This window comes from Melanotaenia boesemani, chromosome 22, assembly GCF_017639745.1.
Source record: "Melanotaenia boesemani isolate fMelBoe1 chromosome 22, fMelBoe1.pri, whole genome shotgun sequence".
NCBI lineage: Eukaryota > Metazoa > Chordata > Actinopteri > Atheriniformes > Melanotaeniidae > Melanotaenia > Melanotaenia boesemani.
The window spans coordinates 5,325,138-5,350,765 of NC_055703.1; the positions used below are offsets into that span (position 1 = coordinate 5,325,138).

The 25,628-nt window shown below is 36.4% G+C and overlaps 2 protein-coding genes across 2 annotated transcripts in view; both read left to right on the top strand.

Annotated features, from left to right (window-relative positions):
• The window catches only part of LOC121634036 (adhesion G protein-coupled receptor F5-like), a 253,610-nt gene that overhangs the window by 139,837 nt on the left and 88,145 nt on the right, over positions 1–25,628 (top strand). Inside the window, exon 6 of the mRNA XM_041976430.1 lies at positions 3,729–3,788. Coding sequence (XP_041832364.1) covers positions 3,729–3,788 — 60 coding nt within the window. The remainder of the gene's footprint in view (positions 1–3,728; positions 3,789–25,628) is intronic.
• LOC121634038 (adhesion G protein-coupled receptor F4-like) lies at positions 5,282–19,598 on the top strand. The gene is made up of 11 exons (XM_041976437.1): positions 5,282–5,686; positions 5,779–5,837; positions 6,153–6,274; positions 6,403–6,621; positions 10,035–10,171; positions 15,014–15,190; positions 15,272–16,621; positions 16,713–16,754; positions 17,139–17,189; positions 17,296–17,359; positions 17,740–19,598. Exons 1-11 carry the CDS (start codon positions 5,510–5,512, stop codon positions 17,799–17,801), a joined length of 2,460 nt encoding a protein of 819 aa, XP_041832371.1. The 5' UTR covers positions 5,282–5,509; the 3' UTR covers positions 17,802–19,598.

The following is a 25,628-nucleotide window of genomic DNA, read 5'->3' on the forward strand; positions in this document are numbered from 1 at the left end:
AAAAAGAGACTTAAGACCTACCTTTTTAGCTTAGCTTTTAACTAAATTTTATTTGATCTCCTTATTTTTAATTTTATGTGTTGTTATTTTATTTTCATTTAATTTTACTCAACAGTATTTATTAATTTAATTTCATTATTTACTCTTAGCTTGTTTCTTAAGGTTATTTAATCTTTATTTCAACTCCAGTTTTATCCTCCATACCGGGGGCTCTGCCTGCTCAGTCCGGGGGGTTGTTGCTGTGGTGATCGCCCTTGTCTGGGTGGCTGGGACCCGGCACTGCAGCCTTATGGCTGTGGTGTGGGCCTGGTCTGCCCTGATGGGTGTGGTTGACATGATGGCAGCCACTATAGGACATGGGTGGACTGGCTCCTGGTGTTTCTTCACAGCAGCATCATGCCAGATGTTTATCACTTTCAGTGTTTTATACTACTTTTAGTTCAAAGACAGAAATCAAGGTGTCATGTTTGTGCAGAATGGGAGCGGCTGCTTTGTTTTCTTTATGCATGTTTGTGCATGCAACTGTATGAAAGACTTTGACAGTTTTTTTTGTTATAGTCTCTTTTGATGCGTGCAAAGGCTTGTTTTGTTTTTAATATACATAAATAGATTTTTTCATGTAAAGCACTTTGTGTTGCCCCAGCATGAAAAGTGCTTTATAAATAAAGTTTGATTTGATTTGACTTGATAAAAATGACTGAAGGTTTAGTGTTTAATTCTTCTTTTCACGGTTTGCTCAACAGGTGTCCCTCCATGTCCAACACCAAGTTCAGGTAGGGGGGGGGGGGGCAGTCATTGTAGCTCTGACAAAGCAAGCAGTTCACCATGGCAACCAGTAAATTGAGCAGTGATTCCATTTTAAACCTTTGGAAGGTTTTGAAGATGCCTGACACAGTTTTACTGACTAAATTTCTAAATGAAATTTGGACAAAGCAAAACTACATGCAACCTTTGTTCAAAAGCACTTATAAACTAGTTAATATGGTTTTAGAATATTAAAGTTATTTCCAGGTGCACCCCCATCTTCTTCACCTGCTGTGTTCAATTAGTGCAACTAATCACAAGATGAATAAAGGTTTCTTTTTTTATAAACACAAAACTTGATTTCTTGTTTTTTTTTTATTCACAGTGATGTCAACGGTGACAACAATGATCACAACAACTGTGCCACCTTCTCCTTCAACAACAGCTGGTATGACCCTTTACATGCTGAGGGAAAAGTAGCACTGTAACTGTAAGATCTAAAACAACTGCAGAGCTCTTTGAGAGTCAGTTGTAAACACAGTCATTTTATTGATGTGGAGATACTTATTTAGCATAAGGCTGATGCAGATGACACCATGTAAACCTTAAGCAAAGTTAAATTCAGTATAGTGGTTGATGGAGGCTTTCATCATTGTGAGGCTGTAAAAGTGTTGAAAATGAGACTAATGAGCTCTAGGCAGAGGTTATACATTTAGCATTGGGCTTTATCCCTGCTGAGGATAAAGCCCCGAATAATAAGCTGACACTGATAACTGTGCACAGCCATGAAGTGACTCGCATGTCCGTGTTTGAAGATGCAACAGTATTTGTAGCATTCTAGACTAACTGCGGCTGCCTGATGGACTTTTTAGGGAGACTTGTGAGGACAGCATTACAATAATGTAGTCTACTGAAGATAAATGCATGGATAGTTTTTTTTCTAAATCCTACTGAGTCATCAGTCCTTTAATCCTCAACATGTTCTTTAAGTGACAATGGGCCGACTGATAATGGGCTTACATCAGAAGACTTTGAAAAGATTTGCAAAAGACTAAAAAAAATACAAGCTCACATCTGCTTACATCTAAAGACAAATGTTTAGAGTTTTAAGTCTTAACCTAGTCTCAGACTGAGATTTGACTGTGAATCAATATTTACAAGACTACATTTTAGATTCTTTTAGCATTTTTTGGACAGTTGATATTGAACAGGGCTGATCTAACCACAACAAAGCAAACAAAGGGAGAGTTTCCCTCCAGGATCAATAAGGAATCTGGAGGGATTTTCTATTCTTCTCTCATTTGTTAGAGCGTTATACTGTAACATAAATGATCCACAGCAGACTGCTCCTCTTTCTGGACCGTCCACATGTCCCATGTTTCATCACCGGTTCTTGCTCCATCTTTTTTTTTTTTTTTTTTTTTTTGTGCGTTTTTAGTCATTCTGCTCTGATGAGTCCAGGTTTGCTCTGTTCCAGAGTGATGGGACCAACAAAGTAAGAAGTGAGGCTGCCACCATGCAAATAGGTCCTACTGCACAATACTGTGGGGCAATCTATAATCTGGGGTTGCTGCAGTTGGTCAGGTCTAGGTCCAGCAACATTATGGGTCAAAAGAAAGAGCTCAGCTGATAGTATGAATATACTGAAGAGCAGGTTATTCCATCAGCCCTGATGGCACGGTCAAGTTCCAAGATAAAAATGCCAGGATTCATTGGGCCACCACAGAGTTTAGACCTGAACCCTACTGAAAATTATTGGGAGGTGCTGGAGAAGGCTTTATATAATGGTCAGACTCTCATCATCAGTACAAGATCTTGGTGAAAAACGAATGCCATTCTGGATGGAAATAAATCTTGTGACAATGCAGAAACTTGTTGAAAGAAAGCCACAGTGAATGCTGCTGGAATCAAAGCTGAAGATGGTTAAACACAGTATTAGTTTGTGGCCTTTTTTTGGTGGCAATAACAACAAAATCAGTCAGTGCAGCTTATATGTTTTCCTTATGATCTTATCACTAAACAAACATCTACATCGGAAGAAGAACTGAAGAGGAACGCTCAGGACCCAACCTGCACAAGTACTTTAGAGAAGCTCATTTATGAGATTGGTGACAAGTTCTCAACCAAACGTAGTTTGAGCTTTTTTATTGTTCTGAAAATGTGTTTATCTCATGGCTCCTGCAACCGACACTAAATCTGTCAAGGAGCATAACGTGATGTACATACAGCAGGACCCAGTTTAGACATCCTTGACTAGATGCAGAGGCAGTCTTCATCTCTAGCTGCAACTAGAAGATGGTCTTTTGTGGTGTTAATGAGGTTTTGGACATGGCTGCACTGAATGCAGGGTCCTCTACTGGAGCTGCATCGATGCCAGAATGATGCAGCGTTCGTTAATTACCAAGCTGTCCAACTGGGATACAATAAATCAAAATCAGCTGACATCCAGCGCTTTGTTTTCTCAGTTTAGCTCTATATGATGTTTTTTTCTAATTGTTCCCCTCAAATAATTGATGAAAATATAAAAACATATAAAAAAATTATATTTTATCTGATAAAATTAATGTTGTAAGCTATTAAGTATTTCACATTATCCAATCAATCCTGAAAATTTAATCAAAATGAAGCAGCATGAACCAGTCCAAGAGCAATACAAACATGGTTTTTACACGATATAGGGAAGAAGAAGGGTGTTGACAGATATTGCTACATGTTTAAGATTTGTTTTATGTATATTATGTAAAAATTATCAGTCTGTAAACATGTTAAAACACAGGTGAACTGGTATATCTGCAGACTTTTGATGTAAAATGATCTTAAGTCAGAAAAGCAGCTTCTCTTTTCTTGTTATTTCAGAAAGAAAAACTACTTTCAAAGACCTGACTAACTCAATGTCCAGAAATCAAGCTTTCAGGACACATCCTGTCATTCTTTAACTGTCACAGCTTTTCCTGATGCTAACATTGCTGTCTTTTTATTTGCAGTGATATCAACGACACCTGCAGCCACAACAAACACAACCCAACGTCCTACAACAGCAGCTGGTATGAACCATTATATTTTCTTGATGGCAGTTTGTGTTTGAGCTCCTGAAGATTGGCATTTACCTCATGGCTCCTGCAACTGACACTAAATCTGTCAAGCCGCATAACGTGATGGACATACAGCAAATGCCAACCTGTAACCTCGCTGTTAAAGGTTTTCCTGTGAATGTTGTTTTGTACAGACATGAAACAGTTTTAACTAGAGGCACTCATGAGGTGCGTTTCTGTTACCCCTAGAATTATGTAAATATTATAATTATGTAAACATGTTAAAACAGAGGTGAACTGCAGATTTTTTATGTAAAATGGAATAAGTAATAGGATTAATTAAGCTCATGCATCTTCTTACTCCTTTTCAAAAGTGTTGGTTAGCAATATTATATGTAATATGTAATAACATGTAATAACACATGTAATAAAACATGTAATAAAACATGTAATATTATAACATGTTCGAAATGATTATTCATTCAAAATCCATCCATTAATTTTTGAGTTATGTTGCAGATAGACAGATAGATAACATTGAAAACATAACCTCTGCCTTGGTGGAGGTATCTAAATCTTTCCTGTTTACGTCCACAGACCCAGTTGAGACCGATTTAATCCTGGACTTGGACATCCCAGTTATCAGTGGGTTATCAAACGCCGCTGAAATTTTGAGAAACATTTTGAAAAGGGTCCAGTTCCCCCTAAATGTCTCATCATCTTTAACAGTTATAGACTTAAACTTCACCACAGGTAAGAACTTTAGTTTAAATGTTAACTTTTTTTTCTTCAGATCAAATTGATGATTATAAACAATACATCATGTTCTTTTTATTTTTAAAATGTCTTTAAAAGGATGCTATCCAAACTCCTCCACTGGAGGACTGCAGTGTCAGTGTGAAGCTGAGTTTCTGTGGTCATGTGACATGTGTCTCACCTACGGTGAATGTAGTAATGCAAGCAGACAAACCTGTGGATGTATAAATGGACTTCCTCCAGGTTTACAAGTCTGCCAACCAATCACAAGTAAGTACTGACATCTAGTGATTGTGGTGGCATCATAAAGGGTCTGAAAAACCTTTCCTCCAACTAGATACGTTTCAGTGAAAACTTTCTTTGAACTTTTTATCTAAATGGTTTGATAAAAGACTGTTGATGTTATTAAAAAGAGACTTAAGACCTACCTTTTTAGCTTAGCGTTTAACTAAATTTTTCCCTTCAGATTAAATTGATGATTATAAACTATCATAAATGATTATAAACAACCAATCACAAGTAAGTACTCTCGTGTAGCTGTGGCAATTCCCATAAATTAATTTAATTAACAGTATAATCACATAAAATTGGTTAAAAAAAACAGTCTCTGTTCTTTTTATTTCTCCTCAGGTGTACCTCCATGTCCAACTCCAACAACAACAATAACAGCACCACCAGACTCAACAACCATAGTAAACAGAACAACACCAGAAATTATAAGTACTGCTACAACAACTACACCAACCACATCAACTACAGCAACTACACTAACAACAACAACAGACTCAATAACCATAGCAAACACAACTACACCAGAAATTATAAGTACTGCTACAGCAAATACACCACCAACAACAACCACATCAACTACAGCAACTACACCAACAACAACGACAGCAACTACACCAACCACAACGACCACATCAACTACAGCAACTACACCAACAACAACAACGACAGCAACTACACCAACCACAATGACCACATCAACGACACCAACTACACCAACAACAACTACAGTAACTACACCAACCACACCAACCACAACCACAGCAAAGGTCATTTCTCAAAATGCAAATATTACCATGGACATGGATTACCAAGATTCATACAACGACCCAACTAATGAAGTTTACAAAGATGTGTATAATGCTGTAAGTATTGATGCATAATAAATGCAGTTTAATCATAATACTGATGCGCTTAATATACCATAATATTCATTTCATCTCAATGTCTCAAACAGATTGAATCAACATGTAAGAACAGCATCTCCGGTTGTTCAGTAAGCACACTTTCCTTCAAGTGAGTGAAGTTTTAACTTTTTGATTATTAAGTCTGTTTTGGGGATTTTATCCTTTTAATCTTCATTTTTTGGTCATTTAAACTTTTCATTCGTACCTAGTATTTCCAGCGGCATTAGATGTAGGTAACTGACCCATCCACCCTGAAATTGATTGTGGCTCTTCAGGTAGTTTAATAAGGACAACTGTTGGACCTCACAGTGTTTGAATGAGCAGTATAGTTTTATATCATCAGCATACAGATGATAGGAGACAGCACTACCATGTCTATTGCTCCTGGTGGTAAGATTTCATGAAGTCTAAATTTGTATTGCAGGAGTGGAAGCACCATCGCTGTGTATACTGTCAGTGCTCCTTCTCTTAGTGACCCAAACATGACCCAAGTAAAAAATGGGGTATTTAGTCAGCTGGCATTAAAATACCCAGTGGTGTTTGACAGTAAGTCAGCCCTTTAAATTTTTGTTTGATTTAAATTATCATATTTGTATTGTTACATTTAGAGATATTTACTTATGTGTAGAGATGACTTAAACATAACTTTCTGACCTTTGTGTAATCCTGTGAAGGTGACACAACTTTGGTGTTTCAGCCACAAACAATATATATTGGGTATATTGCGAATGTAAAATGTGGCCCCCCACCACCGAACATCATGATTGAGAGCAACTGGGAAGCAGTGTGGACTGTTAATGGCACAAACATTACAGCAGACGCACAACACAGCTTTACCAAAACGGATGGAGCATCGCAATTAGTTGTCTCAAAATTTTCTGAAAAAGATAATGGTAAGAAACACCTCCAATGCCTCACCTTGCATGTAAATTCAAATACTTCTTTGTGTTCTGACTGGTTCAAATGCAAAATCTTGATGGGACTGATGAAATATTTATTTTAAAATCTTATAGAAATAATGGTTTTATTTTTAAGTCTAAATGAAAAATTCTGCACATTCTCTGCATCTGGCCTAAAACAAAGGCCTTGGTTTGCATGTAATGAACCAAATACTAGAAGCAGACTATAAAACAACTGCATGTTCAGTGCACAGCATTATGGGTAAACATCCAAAACTTAAGCATTTGTGGGACGATAAGCGGTCCTGGGTGGGAGAAATGGCATGCTGTCAGACGTGAAAGAATTCGGGAGATGTTCTGGTGGAAATCTGATCAACCCAAGATCACTAGGATCTGATGCAGCTTCATGTTTAGCTGTTATGTGGTTGAAACCATCGTCCTGCATTAACCGATGGACGAACGAGTTTTCTTCTTTGTTGTTTGTCTCATCTTCTTCATTAATTCTTTTTGCAGCACCGCCTCTGGCGGAGAGTGAAACACGTTAGTTACAAAGTCTGATTTATTGGTGTTGTGCAGCGTGGAACGTAGTCCAGAAGATAGTTCCACCCCTCAGCTGAAACAAGTCCTCAAGTCTAGCGGATTATCCTAGTGTGACTGTACCATTAGTCACGCAACACACTACAAACATGAAAAGCAATATTGTAAAAAAATTTATTATTTCTTTTTTTAAGTAAGAAGATAGCAGTTGCCAGAAATTTGTTGACACAACACTTGATTTTGCTTCCTGGTTTGCTTGCTTAAAACAAGGTGTATTTGGCTAAACCAGGGGTTTACAACCTGTGGCTCTGAAGCCACAAGTGGCTCTTTGGACCTTCAAAATGGCTCTGAACACATGGCTAAAAATGCGTAAGAACTTTTTAAATATAGATATAATAACAAATACAGATTTCAGACTTTTTTTTTCCAGTCTTTTCTTTCTTTAAGTTAATTTTTTTCTGTCCCAATACTTCCAAGACCACCTTTATTTAGGGATGGGCGTTACCAAAATTTTTCCTGTCAATATGATATCATTAGTTCATGGTAATTTTTTAGGAAAATTACGATTGTACACTGTGCATTATGTCTTTATTGCAAGTATAAATAAACATAAGTATGTAAAGAAATGTTTTTTATATGATTAATTATTTAACAATGATAAAGTAAACTTATTAAACCGTAAATTAAACTAAATATTTTAAAATCTTGTGATAAATCATTTCATTCTGTTTCATTCTATTCTACAGTCATTTAGTAGACACTTTTCTCCAAAGCAACTTAATCAAAGATTTAAAATGAAAAGAAAAACAAACTATAGATTAACATGATTATTTGAATATATTAAATAGATCATATGATAAATATAAGATGTAATGTGCAAAAATCTGTATAAATCTGAAAAATATCAAAACCTCATCATCACCTGAAGCAACAGCATCATTAGCACATCTGATAGGCTACCATAGTCATGTGACACAGAAGAAATACACTGTTGCAGGGCTCCAAGGATAGTTTTATTGCCAAAAACTCTCAGAAGTTAAAACAAATGTCATGTTTTGTATCAGCAGAGTGGAATCTCGATACTCAAAAACGTACTGAATTTGATTTTTTGGCTGGTTGATTGAAGTATGGACTCCAGAGTATTGATCCGCTCATCCCTACCATCATTCTCTCATCTCGCATGCCCTCTTCCATGCTGGATGTTGTGTTTTCTGGTTTCTGCTTTTTCGTTTTTGTTAGATCACGTTAAATGTGCAAGATTTCTTTCTGTAGGACAGAATGTTATGTGTGTGGTGTTCTGTGCTTATATTATCGGTACACACCACACACAGTACATCAAAAAAGTTCAATGCCTGACTTTTAGGCTGAATCTCATTTCACCCCTTGGCCTTACCATTTAGCCCTACCCCTCCGTTTTGCGCGTTCACGTGTAGGGATAGGGGTGTCTATGGGATAAGCTTTGTGCCACTGGGGAGCGAATCTGAATTCTTTATATTTGAATTTGAATCATTCAATTTGAATCTGAATATGCCTTTTTGAATAATTGCTTTAAAAAACTGAATCCAAATGACCATATTTGATATTGAATCTTTGTTTTTTAATGTGTGTATTGGTAAAGTTGAAACTTTTGTATTTGAAAAATTCAGATCTGAAATTCAAATTCAGATCTAAAATACAAATTCAGATCTAAATTTTCAAATTCAGATCTGAAATACAAATTCAGATCTGAAATTCAAATTCAGATCTGAAATTCAAACTTTTGTGCCACACATCCGGGACCTGACGTGAGGCAAAACTAGTCGATCGCAGATGGAGTAACGTCAGTTTTGTGCAGTTGTTCTCAACGGCTACAAGCAGAGGGAGGGCGAGGGAAGGGTGGCGGCGGGGAGAGAGAGAGAGAGAAATGGAGAAACGCTAAGATCCAGGCCAGCCACTCGCTACAACGGCAGTTACTGTTCCTGCAATGGTACTTGCCGTTTCTGTAGCGGTAGTTACCGTTTCCTCAACGGTCTCAGGGGTTTGCCACTGTGGGCTGGTTGCAGACTTTTCACATCAGTGGTAACTCCTAATACAATAAAAATATGCGTAGGTTTGCACAGAATAATCTGCACCTCAAGTGACGTACATACACCATGTAAACTATAACGGGCCAGCTTTTTTTTTTGCAATGGTTTGGAAACATTTTAGTAATATCGCTTATTGATAAAAAAAAAAAAAAATGCTGGGATAGGCTCCAGCTCACCCGCGACCCGAAATGGAATAAGCGGTCAAGATAATGGATGGATGATAAAAAAAATAATGACACGTTTATTGTTAACACATAAAATATACTACATATATATGTATATGTGTATATATATATAGTAACTTTCCAGATCTGTTCCATTTTGATATTAAATAATCAATGCAATAACCATCATGTAGGCTGAATAAGCCCCTTCATTGTACTTCTTTCTGCGACCTTCATATGCCAGAGGAGGGTGCAACCTTGGAAGATTAAGTCCGTTTTGTATTTGGGACATCATTTAATTGTTTTGTGTGATTAAAACATGAATGGTCTGGGTGAATACTCGATTCTTATTTGGCTGTAGGGTGTCCATATGGACACCTATAAAAGAAGTTCCGGTCAAAAAGCCTTATTGTTGTAAATTGTTGTTTTAACGCTAGTTGGTAACCGTGGCAACAGAAACTCGCTGGGCTGCAGACACGCCAGATCACGTCTGTGACGGCGCATCATTGTGAAAGCAGCTTGCAGGCTTATTGGGCTCCGTCAGTCCAGGAGAAACGAGAATGGAGCAACATTCTAATAAATGTTAAATAATAATATAAGATAATCAGTGTTAAATAACATTGATTATCTTTCATTTCAGGGAATTATGAATGTAAGCTGATGGGGAAAAATGGTCCAATTTTCCGCCAGACAGGATCCTACACAGCCAATTACAAAAATGATGTCCAAGACAACGCCATCCTACAAGCGGTCCAGGACCTATTTGTTCAGTCTAAGGTGACCTTGTTCTACTGTTTCTAACATTTAAGTGGTGCATTAAATTAGTGTTTTTTTGTTGTTGTTGTTTTTTTCTTTTAAATTACATATTGCATAAATTGTCATATTGTATAAGTGTAAATTACAAGGAGGCAAACCGTCCACCATTTGGCAATTGTTAATATTTGGGGGGGTGCAGGTATATACAAACACAGAAGAACATCAGTACATTAACACTGCACACAGTGTCATTATTTAACTAACAAAAGTTGAGATGCTGAGGCAGTGTCTGGAAAATCACCAAAAATTAATGATGATTCACCACTTTGTAGAACCATCATTAGTGGCAATATTTTAGAAGTTATCTTTTTCTGTGTCATGTTATTCAGTCTCACATTCTTGTGAAGAAATGTCTGACTTCTTTATCGTGCAGATTTAGGTCCTTCAGCTATTTTGGGCCTTTCTTTCACACAGCTTGCTTAAAGGATTCACTACAGCATTACAGTTAGTCTGAGGCCTGGACTTTGATTGGGCTATCAGGCTTCTAGGGTCGGACATGCGACCGAATAATTTGTTGAGTGCGACTAACTTTTGTTCTTTGTTGCCCAGGTGTGCCTAATATTTCTAAGCTCTAGGTGAAGGAGATGAATTATCTCTCTGAATGTCTGTCTAAATATTTAAAAGGACAATGATAAAAATAATAAATTAATTAAAAAAAAATGTTCAACTACTACTTCAACAGGGCAATGGCTGCAGGGACAAAAGAGTATTTGTGTCTGTTAGTCCTGCATGTTGGTAGGATGTACCTGCGCCCAATGGAAGCAGCCAAAATTCACGAGCCAATGGATGATTTTGATCTGCAAGGATTTAACCAGCCTTGTTTAGGATTACTTTTGTAAATTGTAATGAAATTACTTTGCTCGTTACTGCATTTGAAAAATAACGCCACTACTTATTACTTTACTTCACCATTTCTTAATTCTCCGTGTGGACATGGACAAACATAACCGCCAGTCTGCATAGTGTTTACTGTATATTGTAAACAAAATGGTTTTAAAACCATAAGAACAACATCCCTGTCTGTAGGAGGAAATGGACACACTCGTCTCATAATCATTTTATCCAGTATTTTTCTAAACCTGAGTGATTCAATAGTCGACAGGGGGAGCATGTCTCCTACAATGAACCTGCAACTAGCTTGTTCATTTCTGTCTTACCGGCTGCTGCACTCCAGGAAGTGTTGAAAAAAGCTTAGCTTCCTTCCACTGACCAGCGAACAAAATCTTTCGCCACAAGTTTGAACTGAAACTGGGCTGAACTGAAAATAATGTGAATATTGCCACTGACCAAAAGCCTGTATCTCTGACTCTTCAGCTTAATTTTTTTGGCTGTATACGAATGTGCACCTTACTTACTACATAGTGCCCTATAGGAGAAGGAGGGGGGAGAGGGAGGTGTGCAGTCCGCCCGATACAACACATGCACAATAACCCATACAAACAGTTGCTATAACTTATACGTGCAATAGTAAACTAGGACTCTGTACCACCTCTACTGTGTGCAATGCTTGTTTATAATGTTTTATTTAACTTATCTTATTGTTATTTATTGCATTCTATTTGTGCTTTTCTTGCACCTTGTTGCCTCTATTTTGCTTTGTACCTGTATATATTGAGTCTTGTGCTTGTCCTGCTTTACTGTTGGTGTTGTATTGCTGCTTGTACCCAAATTTCCCTGAGGACTCTCCAATAGGATTTTTGAAGTAGTTCTATTCTGTTCTATTCTATTCTATATAGGGGTCACGCCATTTTTTTGGAGTGTCTGATTGTCTGTGATCCACAGACACTAGTTGGTTTAAAATGGCCAGCAGCGAATGTTAGATATTCCGCACAAAGAAGGACGATACAGACAAGAATCATGGAAGCTGTATTGGTTGTAAAACATGTATTATGATGGAATTTGTTCATATCTGGTTGTTATCTATTATACTCACTAATTTAAGAGGTTTTCACTGAGCAACCAGAAGCAGAAAAGCTGGATGAGAGTTGAACCGTTCGTGTCCTCACCTGCACTGACCCAGCTCAAGTTACCCCTAGAAGATCAGCAGTGGCCAACAGAAGATAAAAAACAAAGAAATCCAACGCTACGCAGCTTTAGAATATAGAATATAAACAAAGTCTCTGCGTTAATTAAACCTGCAAACAATATTGGATCAATTTGTAATACGACTCAGCAATACAACGGTAGATTTCGCTTGTTCAGCTGTGTGCGCATTCCCGTGATGGACATGATGTTCATCAGTGCAGGAGAAAAACTAGCTACTCCTCACTGGATCGCGAGTGTTTCTATCTTCACCTGTCTGGAAGAGTTTTAAAAAACTCTGAAATTTTTGACTGATTTTCATCTGGTTGGCGTGTTTTGCGACGCGCTCTCTGTCTGCTGACGCTCACCTGTTGTGTGTGTGCGCTTGCATGTGGCATCAGGGTGGAACACAGAGAGCAGCTACGACACGCCGCCATGTAAATCACATTAATAACAGACAATATCACACTGTTTACTTTATATCGTATAAATCTGTTCTAGAGGAAAGGAAACCTGAAATGACGTCTGTTGTAACTTGTTGTAACAGATAAAAAAATGACCATGACCTTTTAGATGGGGGGCACCCTCTCCTCCAATATAATGGTAGGGGAAACACTGTAGTATATCAGGCTGCCGTCTATTAAATAAATAAATAAATAAAAAATAAAAAAAAAACAATAATCCCTGGATGTTTCTAGCTGTTTGAGTAGCCAAAATCACAGTGTGTAATAAAGCCAAAGAGGAGCTTCCTTTCACAGAATTTAGGTTCAAGTAGAAAATTATGAATGAATGAATGAATGATTGAATGAATGAATGAATAAATCTAGGTGGGAAATTTGCCAGAAGCAGCACAGCCTCCTGAGCTATTTCAAAGTTTGAAATATTTAGTTTCATTTAGTTCAGTGAAGCTAGAACTGTTTTTATTTTATTGAATTAAATTAATTTCAGAATGTTGTAGGCTACTTCAAATAAAGACCAAACAATTTTCTAAATCTCATTATTATTCACAATAATTTAAATAACCAACAATGTATATGTATAATTATCAAAAGATAATTAAAATGTTATGTAAAACATTAAAATGTATTAAACTTAGCTGCTGAGAGCAACACTGTAAAAATGGGGTGCTACTAAATTTGTTGCTGGTGCATCCAAATTAAAAATTAAGGTGCACCATGCAACCAATGCTAAAAGTTGGTCTGGAGCCCTGGCTAGATTTTTTTAGCTGTAGCGTTTTAGGAATACCTTGGTCTGTTCATGTTTGGGGTTTTTCTTTCAGAAACCTGAATTTATATAAATAAATAATGAGAAATCACACATGATGTGTGATATGGACAGTTGTGCTTAGCACTTTTAACCATTAAAAATATTATTTGAATTTTTATAGTTTGATTTAACCCTTTTAACCTGTTAAATATTAAGTAAATTATTTTTAATTAATAAAGATAAATAACTTAATATTAAAAAATACAGAAATAAGACAAAAAAAACTAAATATTTGGATATAAACAAATAAAATAAACAGAAGTTAGAAGTTGTTTCTTGCGAATCTGCCGCAACAGAAATCACGGGGTTAGTGCCTAACGTATCACATTTCATATAAACAGTTTGTAAGACCTATTTCATCACCATATGGTTGAAACATTTCTCAAAATCCATCTGATTACAATCTGATGCTTGCCAATATCCCCCTAGTGGAAACCTTCGGAACTACAATTGTGTCATATCAACGGATAAAGTAGCATACACATAGTATAAACCTATTATTTTAATTTATTTTACGTTATAATTTATTTATCTATTTTTCATTTTTGCTACATGGCTAAATAAAGACTGAAAATTAAACAATTAAAAGTGATGCTGTTAAAACTGCTCTGCTGTGCTGACTTCGTACTTTCTCTTAAATCTAGTGTCCCCACAGTGAACAGTCTGTCTCAAAATAGGAATAAAGAAGTGTTTAGTAGTTTCTGATCTACAGTGATTTTACTTTGATATTCAAAATGAAAATAAAATAGGTATTTAAGCCTCACACTTCTTTTGTCCCACATTTTTCCAGTTTTCTACATTTTTTACAGACACACTGCACACCATGCTGAGATATGCTAAGCTTTGGCCTAAAAGTTTTTCAGGAATCGTTTCCTTGATGCATAGATGCCATTTTATGTCTGTCAGTCTTGAACATTCTTGTACATTCAACTGAAGAAATAAGCACAATTTATGTCTTTTGAAACAAGCTGCATTAAATAATCTGTTATGTTTGTTGGGATACTGTGGCAGGCTCCAGCTTCCCCTTGAGCCTAGATTAGTGGTGTAGAAAATGAAAAAATTAAATGAATGATTTATTTGCAAGGAAACAAAATTAAGAAAGAAAATATTGCAGTGAGCTTCAGTAAGGCTGAAGAATTATTGCTGAAGACCACTTGAGCAGATTATAAGAAAAAGTGGACTTTCTGGAAGCAAAATTAAAGTAATGAGGGATGACTCGAGGCATTTAAGAGATAGAGGCGGGTTAATCTGTTTATCTTCTTAGAGCTTTTGGGCTAATGACATTAAGGTGGGGTTTACACCACTGTCCCCATTTTTACTTACAGACATGAGACTAGACAATGAAAAAGTTTTTTATTCTCTGAACTAAATGTGAATGTGTGTTTTTTCCTAAATACAAACCTATGAAGACCATTTAAAATATTGAAAGTGTGTTAAATGTAAATAATTCCTGCTTAAATTTAGTTTGATCCTGGAGATAACGCCTAATTAAACCTTTCTCTCTTATTTTTACAGATCCTGAATGAACAAACTCTTCCGGTATTCTTGGCGCAGCTCAGTAATGTTTCTGTGAACAACAGTAATGTAATAACTAGATCTGCTGCCACCATTAAAGCCATTGTTAATATACTTGCAAATGTAGCCAATACATCTTCATCATTGTCTATCTCAATAAATAGAGATGTAATGACGGTGAGTGAATTAGTCTTGTGAGGTTTACTTATTCTAATCAATATGTTATCTTAGATCTAATTTCTTTTTTTCCTCATTCAGGATGTCCTGAAAACTGCAGATGTCCTCACCAGTAATGATGCAATTGATTCATGGAGTACTTTGAACACAAATGATACTCAAAACAACACTGATGCAAAAAGTTCCAGCTCATCATTTTTACAGTCTCTTGAGATTATAACATCCCATCTTACCAATGACTCTTTCAACATCGACACACCTCTTATTCTCTTGAACAAAACCACATTCACAGATACATTTAGCAGTGACTTTAATTCCTCGGTGGTGGTAGACATACCAGAGTCTGATGGAATAAACAAGACAATCACTGTGATAACATTTGCCTCCATGAACAACGTCCTTCCTCCAAGAGATAAAGTCAATTCATCAGTTAATGTTATCAATGGAAAGGTTGTACTTATCCAGTCCAATGGTACAAAAAACAACATTTCTATAACATTTGATACTCTAAATGACACTCTGGGGAATCCGCAGTGTGTTTTTTGGAACTTCAGCCTCTACGATGGTCTGGGAGGATGGGACACTGAGGGCTGCTTCTTGGTGTTCAATGTAAACAAAACTGTCAGATGTAACTGCAACCATCTCACCTCGTTATCTATCCTAATGTCACCCAACAGCGATGATTCCGACGCTATGACCTACATAACCTACATTGGAGTTGGCATATCCATGGGTTCCTTGGTGATATGTCTCATCATAGAAGGTGTCATATGGAAAAAAATAAGAAGGAACACTACGTCTTACTTGCGCCACGTTTCCATTGTGAACATCGCCGTTTCTCTCCTGATTGCAGACATTTGGTTTATCATTGGAGCGGCTATTTCTAAAAAGACAAACACATCAGCATGCACTGCAGCAGTTTTTTTTATCCACTTTTTCTACCTTGCTCTGTTCTTCTGGATGCTAGCCTCAGCTCTGCTGTTGCTCTACCGCACCATCAGTGTCTTTGATGGAGGCTTATCTAAGATGTCAATGCTGGCTATTGGATTTTCTCTGGGATATGGTGCACCTCTCATCATTGCAGTCATAACAGTAGCTGTAACTGCACCTAAAAATACATATATCCGAGAAAATGCAATCTGCTGGCTTAACTGGGACGAGTCCAAAGCTCTGCTGGCATTTGTGATCCCTGCGCTGTTGATAGTGGTGATAAACCTCATAATCCTGTTTGTGGTAATATACAAGATGTTAAGGAGGAGGGTGTCCACGACTGCTTCACAAGCAGGTGAGAAGCATGTTCTGCTGGTAATTGTCAGAAGTTTGGCTGTGCTCACCCCAATTTTTGGACTAACTTGGGGTCTGGGAGTTGGAACTATGCTCAACCCAAATGAGGGAATCCATATTGCATTTGCATTTTTCAATTCACTGCAGGTAAAAATTCAGTTGCTATTAATATTTTTTATTATATCATTGAATTACTTTTTATTACAGAATCCTTCATAACATTTTCTCTTTTTTTAAGGGTTTCTTCATTTTGGTGTTTGGAACACTGTTGGACAAAAAGGTTTGTTTGTCTGTCTCAGTATTCAAAATCTTAATGTGATGATAGGAAAGACATCCCCTGTTTTTACCTTTTATAATCTTCAGCTTATATTTAATGCTTAATTCCAGTAGAGTTATCTTCTAGGTATCCAGATGTTGGATTAACCAGTAATTGATTATGTGTATTAACCTGTTCTACTAAAGTTCTGCAACTCAAATCATACTTTAATTTTTAAATTCAGTTCATAGAAGTGTTGACCTAATTATTAATAACTATCTGGGAAACAGTGAAGGGAGGTGAATGACATAAGAACATAAAAAGTTCTTCAGACAGCTGGAACTGGTGGAGTAAGTTCTTGTATGAGTTATTAAAGCAGTGCACTAATTATTGAGAATTAACTTTCAGGTGCGATCTGAAATAGCAGCAATGTCACAATCTTCCCAGAGTGGGACGAGGGTAAGAACAGATCTCCTAGTCATTTCTGTGTTTGTTGTTTTTGTCAGTTCATTTCCTGCTTCTGTGGCGGCCACTCATTCTCTCTTTTGCTCTTGCTATGATTTAGAGCACCAGTGGTGGAATATCGTTCAGTAAACTGGGATTCTTACGGCTTTTGAGACGAGGAAAAGGTATATCAAAAATTTCTTTCAGAATGAGCTAATACCAACTTTATAATATTTGGACTTTTGCTGCAATCCAAAACTTTATGAGATACAGAAATCAACCGTTTAATTACATTACATCTGCCATCCAAAGTGCTCCAGGAAAGGGTTCCTGGGCTAAATCTTCAAGTGTAAATCTTGATATTGTCTTGAATTGTCCCCAATATGTTTGATACAGATGTCAATAATTCAGATAAAATGGCACATAATTTATTAACATTTGAATTTTGAGTTATTTAGTCTTTAACCCAGAACTAATAAATAACAGCTGTTCTTTATCTAATAAGGATTACCAAATTCTAGCATGCTAACAAGCTAAACAAGCTTTTTTCTCTTTTTTCTTGCAGGTTCTTCAGGCGGCTACAATGTGTCATCAAATTTATCCAACGACTCATTCAACAACACCTAATAATACACTGCTCAGTTTAAAAAGACAAATCAGACTTTTTGTTCTTAACAGCTTCATAATACATTGGTCTGAACTTTTACATGCCATCCAAAACAAGATTTAATTAGATCTTTCTGGATTTGGTTTGTCAATAATGAAGGAAGCAATAATCACGTCTTCTTGTAAAACTATTACAGCTTTTAAAAATATTTAATATTGTAGTCCTAACTGCTTTTTTTTTCTTTAGTATTTTTCATGAGATTTACTTCCTCATATATCTTTTTTAAGTTTTCATCTTTTGCAAGAGTTAAATTATTTTTGTATATTATTAGACTAGATTTTAATACTCTGGTCAGACTTTTGCTGATTCTAAATCTAAGGGCTCATTCACACCAACATTTTTTATTTGAATTCTAGTCTGTTTGCTCAGAAAGTTTGCTTCATTTGGGGTATTGTGAAGGTGCAAATGAACTCTGATTTGGATCTTACAGGTGGACTCGGTCTGCCTATGAATGTGGTTCTCAGTCAGTAAAATGTCTGATTTGTTTGATTGGTGCAGTGTGAGCACAAACTGCATCTGGAAGAACCTTGCACCCCCCAACTGAACCAAGTCCCCAATCGCACTGAGCCTAGCGGACTATCCTGGAGTGTTTCCATCTAAAAATGTTTTTGACATCTACAAGTAAACATCACATCCACCCATCTATCCATGTTTTACCTTCTTATTTCAATCTAGTTGGGGTTAGTCATTACATAGTTTGCTAATTAAAAAACTTTTACAGTAGCTGCATCATCACTCTTCCTTTACAGATCAAATCTGATCTATGAAGCAAAGCAGTCCAACACAGAACAGCATGTTTGTTTACACTAAAGGAATAATGCTAAAAAGTTCACCTCAATGTTCCATTTATCATTCCAATTACTATTTTTAATGTTTTTTTTATGTCATTAATAAATTGGAAACATCTCTGGTATAACAGTGATGCAGTCGTTAGTACTCTCATCTAACAGTTTGGCAGCAGCTTGTAGAGCCGGGATGGACACCTCCGGTCCTCCTTCAGGTTTTAGATGTTTACCTGTTGCAGAACATGTGATTTGATTTTTAGTTATCCAACATCCTTCTGTAAAGTTCACCAGAGCTCTGTTAATTATCCTTCATTTGAATCAGGTGCGTTGGAGTAGGAAAACATTTAAAACCTGCAGGACGCCCTCAAGGACCAGAATTGCTGATTAATGTGTGATGTTCAGGTGCTGCTGTTTTCTTTTTTTATTTTCGATATTTCTACATTGCACAACCTTGAGCAGATCTCCATTAAAATCTAATGTTACTTGATAATTTTTATGTATTTTGTATAATGCTTTAGTGTTGCTTGTGTTGCATTTAGTTGCCATGTACCTGTACATGTGTGATGACAAAGTTAAATCTAATCTTATCTAATCTTAAAACAACAGAAGTGAAAATGCAAGTGCACTTTAAAACAGTTTGAAGATCCAATTCTTTTTAATCTGAGTTATAAATTTACTAAATCTGTGTAAAAAATAAAAATGGTATTTTGTAATTGTTTATGTCTCCTTTATGTCTGAAAAATGAAAGAACATTACTTAAATATTTTAAACCCTTAACATCCTGTTTATCTGAAGGTTTCTTATCCCCGAAAATGATTTTTAAAAAAGAAACCTCAGTGGTGCTTTAAAGATGCTAACAACAAATTTAAATTATTTCTGTTTCGTTTTACACAAAAAAAAAATTTGCTCTGATTAGTTGTAAAATCTACAGAATGTATTTCAGCAAGTGATTATACTGACTAATAATAAACATTTTCCATAGCTTAACTGGGATTTTGGCTCTTTTCTTCTCAAAATCATGAAGTTACTTTCCATTATTTTCATCTTTAGTTTAGTAAAACTCGGTTACATTCTGAACTGTTTTAGCTCTGCTCTGAGTGTTTAAACTTGTGTTTCAATAGAACTCGTCTGTCTCAGTGTGTCCTTTAGCTAGAACATCCAGTGCATGGTGACAGAGAAGCAAGAACCACATGTGATTAGGAATCATTACTTAGTTATCAGTCAGGTCTGCTGCATTAGATACACGCTTCAGTTCAACATTCACACACACTGAACAGCACATCCTAATCTATTGTGTATTTGTGGCCTGCTTGCATTTATGATAATTGGACAATTACAGTCGGTTGTTTATCAAGCCATCACATTGTATGAGGCAGTCTCCTGGCCTAAGAAGATAAAATGTGATCACATCTGGGGTTCGGGGCTCAGGAGGATGACTTGTCCTCTGAGCCCTGCGCTGCATTGCTTTACCTGTGACCCGAATTAGAATTAAGTTCAGTGTATTTGAAGTGATTCTCTCTTGTGTTTGTTCTCGAGCTTCCACTGAAATAATCGTGTTAATAATTTGGTGCCGTGACCTGGATTAGTTGACTCTGAGACTCTGACCCATTTAGGGCCGTCGAGTCGATTCGTTCCTCAGACAATTTCAGACTTTCTAGTCTAAAGAAAGGTGAGCAGAAAACCTTGTTCTAATATAATTTCTGTCTATTGAACATACTAAAACACACATGGTCTGATTAATGATGTGCTCTGATCGATAAATTTCACTGAAATAAATTTATGCCTAGTTACCAGCTTATTTACCACCAAAACCACTTTATCCTCTAAACATGCTTCATCTCTGAGGCTAGAAGTTCATCCTCCTCAGTTTTAGCAACAGACAGCTGCCTCTGATAGCTAGATTGCGTTTCATTCCCTGTCTACTAAGAAGAGTTTGTTTGTGCTGCTATGCAGCCATGGTTTGAATGTGATGAATGCAGCTGATCTGCTATAGCTGCTAAAAAGCTATATTTGATATGTTCCAGCAGATGCTGCACAGCTGACTGCACTTTCTGCAATAAATGAATGTGTACATTCATACACCTGGTCCAGGAAGAGATCGGCTCTGAGGATGTTTTGGTATTAATTCCAACTTATTGTCATTGGTTGTGTCAGTGTTACTTAAAATAGGGCTTCACCAAACTCGCCTGTCTTTACTTGCAGAGTGGCAGTAGAAGGAAGAAGCTCTGCAAAATTTTTCTCTTCCAGATGTTTTAGCTCACAAAGCTTTTCATGAAAGCTTATAGAAGAAGGTTAGATAGATGAGATAAGATAAAAAAAAGTGTAGATAGAATAATCAATAGGGACGTGACCCCAAACTTTAGAACGGTAGCGTAGGCTTAAATTCAATGTATAGTTATAACTCTAGCCAGTGACCCATTTTACTAAAATATATAAATAATCTATATTATATAAAAATTATAATATTTAATTATAAGTAATTATAATTTAAATGTTATATGTATGCATTTAAGATATATTTATGAAAAATTTAAATTATTTTATGCTAATCTTTTGTTCAAAGAGTTCCATGTCAACAAAGCTCTGTAGATCGCTATTTATTTATTTATTTGTTTGTTTGTTTTTTTACAATAGTAAGTGTTTATCTTTGGCAGTGAAAAATGACCTCTGACAGCATGTCTTGTGCTATAACTGAGTTTCCAAACTGAAACATAGTTCTTTGTGGGTTTTTGATACATTTCTTATAAAATATTAGTAATGAATAAAGTAAACTATCTTTTACTGTTAACCGTCTTCTATATCCTAGAGGACTAGAGGACTTAGTAATTTCATTGCACTTTTTGTTGCAATGACAACAAAGTTCTATTCTATTCTATTTTATTCTGTTTTATTCTTCTATTCTATATACTTTGTACAAACTATAAATGTTGCATTTCTCCTGTTGTACTTCTGGTTAGATGCCAAACTACATTTCGTTACCTTGTATACGTGTAATGACAATAAATCTAATCTAATCTAATCTAATCTAATCTAATCTAATCTAATCTCACCTAATCTAATAATGACTCACTAAATGGATAGAAGTTATTGTGCATTATGTGAATATTTAGCTCTCCTCAGAATGTAGATATGTGGCTGATATTCATCAGATATTGTTTCTTCTGTGTTAAGAAGGAATCAGCTTCATAGCTTTAAATTCATCCTGCTGACTTTTTACCTGGTAGTTATATAAATCTTCAAAATTTTATCCTTCTTTGTCATAAAATATTTATTTCATTATATTAATATATATAAATATCTAATAAACAACAATTTTTGCAGTAAAAACAAATGTTCGATTCTTGAGAGGGGTGGTAAAGGGCCGTCTGCTACGCTACATGACCTAAACACTGTACCCACAGGAATGTTCAGCAACTACGAAACCAGCAACATTTCTTACAGTTTAGTAACTATGATGGTCTGTTGCCTCCACTATCGGTGAAAACTCCGACAGAAACAGCTGCTAAACCTTCTGCTTCCACACCGAAGTTAACACAGTAGCAGTTGATAAAATATTTTAGTTCTTTCTTACTCTTGACTTGGTGATGTAAACATGTGTTTTCCATACAATAAAACCTGTGGAAAGAAAGAAAGAAAGAAAGAAAGAAAGAAAGAAAGAAAGAAAGAAAGAAAGAAAGAAAGAAATACAACAAACAGAAGGACAGAAAGGTGTCTCTTCTCTTTTCATCTTTGACTTTGGTGCCCTCTTGTGGTGAGACACTGACACTGGTTGTGCCCAGAAAGAATTAATTTGGTCTTCATCTTGTGGCTGAATTCTGTTACTGCTGCTGTTTTACAGAAAATTCATCTCATTACTACCCTACGGAGCACATGAAGAAGAAATATGATGAAGACGTGTGTCTTGTCTAAATGTGCTTTGAAGTATTTAGAGAAGACACAAAATTTTTCTCTCTAACTGAATTAAACACTTGAACAACTTTTCTTTCGTTATTAGACCACAAATAAAAAAGCTTGTCTGACTTCTAACATACAAAAAAGTTAAAACTGATTTCGAGATTAGTCCATATTGTTGCATAATAATAATAATAATAATAATAATAATAAGACATTTTATTATTTAAATGTATATTGGTAGATATTAATTTAAAATAATATATTATGATATAAAATTAAACCACAAAAACAGGTTTGAGTCCCTGGACTGGCAACAAAGCTCAGCCACTCTGGAACCCTGAGCATGGCCCTTAACCACAAACTGCTTCCCCGGGTGCCATAATAACCCAGCCCACCACTCCTAGAACCCATTTCCGGGTCGTTGCTCATGTGGTAGATGATCACTTTGTAGAGCACTAGTTTTTTACATCTTCGGTGTTCTTTACCTGCTTTATTCTTTCCATACTACCAAGTTTTATGCCCATGTGCAGATACTGTTTATCTCTGAGAGATTTTTTGTTTTCATCGCATCCTGCTGAATTAGGAGATCCGTTGTTTTTCTCCTCTCCCACCAGAAACGCTGGGGAACTGTTTAGTGTGGCGTTCAAAACTTCTTACAGCCATCTAACAGAGTTTATGTGAACATGCTGCTGATATGTATTTAAAATCTTTATTCTGGTTAGTACAGACTGCCACAAAGATCAGGAAGGTGTATCTATTATGTCTGATTAAATTACAAAAAAAATAAAGAAGAATAGAATTTCAGTCTTATTTCAGCACTTTTCATACTAAGAGCAACACAAAGTGCTTTATATAATAACAGCAAAACTTAGCATTAAGTTCCTGGGCTTTCACATTTCCTCTGACCTCTCCTGGACTGTGAACACTTCACAGCTGGTGAAGAAAGCCCAACAACGGCTTTTCTTTCTCAGGAAGTTGAACCGGATGGGACTCTCTTCTCAGCTGCTCGTGAACTTTTACAGAGCCAAAACTGAGAGCATCCTGTGCCTCAGTGTGACTTGTGGTATAGAAGCTGCACAGTACAGGACAAGAGGAACTAATCCCGGGTGGTGAGGACAGCTCAGGGGATTGTGGACTGCCGTCTACCAGATCCGGACTCCATCTACACTGCCTGGGTCCAGGGGCCTCATTTCTAAAGCTAGCGTACGTACAAAAACCAGCATAATGCAGTTATAGTCAACTTTTTGTAAAAACCAAACTTAGCAGGAGAATGTTCTACCTCCATGGAAACTCTGACCCTGGTGTACACACAAAATCTGGAGAAACAGGAGAAATGGGAAACTGCAACACCAACAGTACAGAATGAAATCAAAGAAATTATGTTAAATGACATTTGTGCAAAATAAATATTACCTTTCACACCACGTTATATATTAAAGCTATTTGCAAAAATAAATAAAGACGCATGTTTGATATTGATACTCCTGGGAGTGCATGTGCTCACACTCACAATAAATAAATAAATAAATAAATAAATAAATAAATAAATAATCAGGACAATATCAATCAATCAAACAAACTTTATTTATTAAGCACTTTTCATACAATGTAGCACAAAGTGCTTTACAGGTTTTAAAAGAATTCAAAAGAATAGCCCACCAACCCCCTTCCCATCATGCTCCCTGCCCCCCATCTCCATCACCACATATACATATTCACACGCACACAGTCAAATTAATATGTCGCTCAGCACAAAGGAGCCAAAACACTATTCCAGGAGCTGTCTGCACAAGGAGTTGGCCGGACCACAGCGGCCAGGGCACCAACACAGGCACCAGACAAGAGACCAATACCACGGAAGGCGCCCTGGCACACATGGCTGACCCAGCTCCCAGTACAAAGGGCTCACTCTGAGGAACACTGGAAAAAAAAAAAAAAAAAAAAAAACAGTAACAGTAACAGTAAAAAAGTAAATAACAGTAAAAACTAGAAAGAATTAATAACAGAATTAATAATAGAATAAAATAATAAAAATAAATCAAGAAAAATAATAAAAATATCCACAATAAAAGCTAAGTAAAAGCCAAATTAAAAAGGTGAGTTTTGAGCCTATTCTTAAAAACATGAACATTCTCAGCAGCAGGCTGTTCCAGGTGTGGGGGCCATAGTATTGAAAAGATGCCTCCCCGTTGGTACGTGTCCTGACTTTAGGAAGACCAGTGCCAGAGGATCTCAGGTTCCACGAGGGTTTGTAAGGTCAAAGCTGGTCAGAAAGGTAAGAAGGCCCAAAACCACTGATGCATTTATAAACTAGTAAAAGAACCTTAAAATCAATCCTGAAACACACGGGGAGCCAATGCAGTGACCTTAAAATGGGTGTGATGTGTACTCGCCTCCTGGTCTTTGTCAGGACACGAGCTGCTGAATGTTATAGTAATTAGTATTAGTTTTTGGGAAGACCAGAAAGCAGGGCATTACAGTAGTCTATGTGACTCGTGATAGATAGATAGATAAATAGATAGATAGATAGATAGATAGATAGATAGATAGATAGATAGATAGATAGATAGATAGATAGATAGATACTTTATTGATCCCGAGGGAAATTCAAGCATCCAGTAGCATATACATACATTAAAGGTTAGTACTTGACATTAGGGGTTAGTACTTAAGCATAACTAGACTAATTTAAAATTAAATAGAGGCAACGGTAGATAAAGAAGACCATTATTATGGTCTATGTACATATATACTGTACAGGTGATCAAGTATGTACATATGTTGACGGTGGTAGCCAAACAAGATAAGAGCATGCATTAGCATCTCCGTGTTGTCCTGAGAGAGAATAGGGCGGACTCTGGCTATATTTTTGAGATGATAAACAAACAATTTTTGAGGTATTCTTAATATGTGGGATAAAGCTAAGGTCGCAGTCAAAAATGACACCTAGGTTTTTCACTTCCAAAGATGGCTTCAGGGCCAATGCCTGTAGTTTAGAAACATGTTTTTCTCTCAGGGCTTCAGGGCCAATGACTAACACCTCAGTTTTGTCCTGGTTAAGCCACAGAAAGTTCTCTGCCACCCAGGATTTGATCTCTGTAATGCAGT

Bases quoted from the DNA above. Each gene is read 5' to 3' on its own strand.
- LOC121634038 (XM_041976437.1), top strand. From the start codon at position 5,510: ATGACCACATCAACGACACCAACTACACCAACAACAACTACAGTAACT. The intron at 5,687-5,778 runs GTAAGTATTGAT...TGTCTCAAACAG, and splicing joins ACAAAGATGTGTATAATGCT to ATTGAATCAACATGTAAGAA. The intron at 17,360-17,739 runs GTATATCAAAAA...TTTTTCTTGCAG, and splicing joins GCTTTTGAGACGAGGAAAAG to GTTCTTCAGGCGGCTACAAT.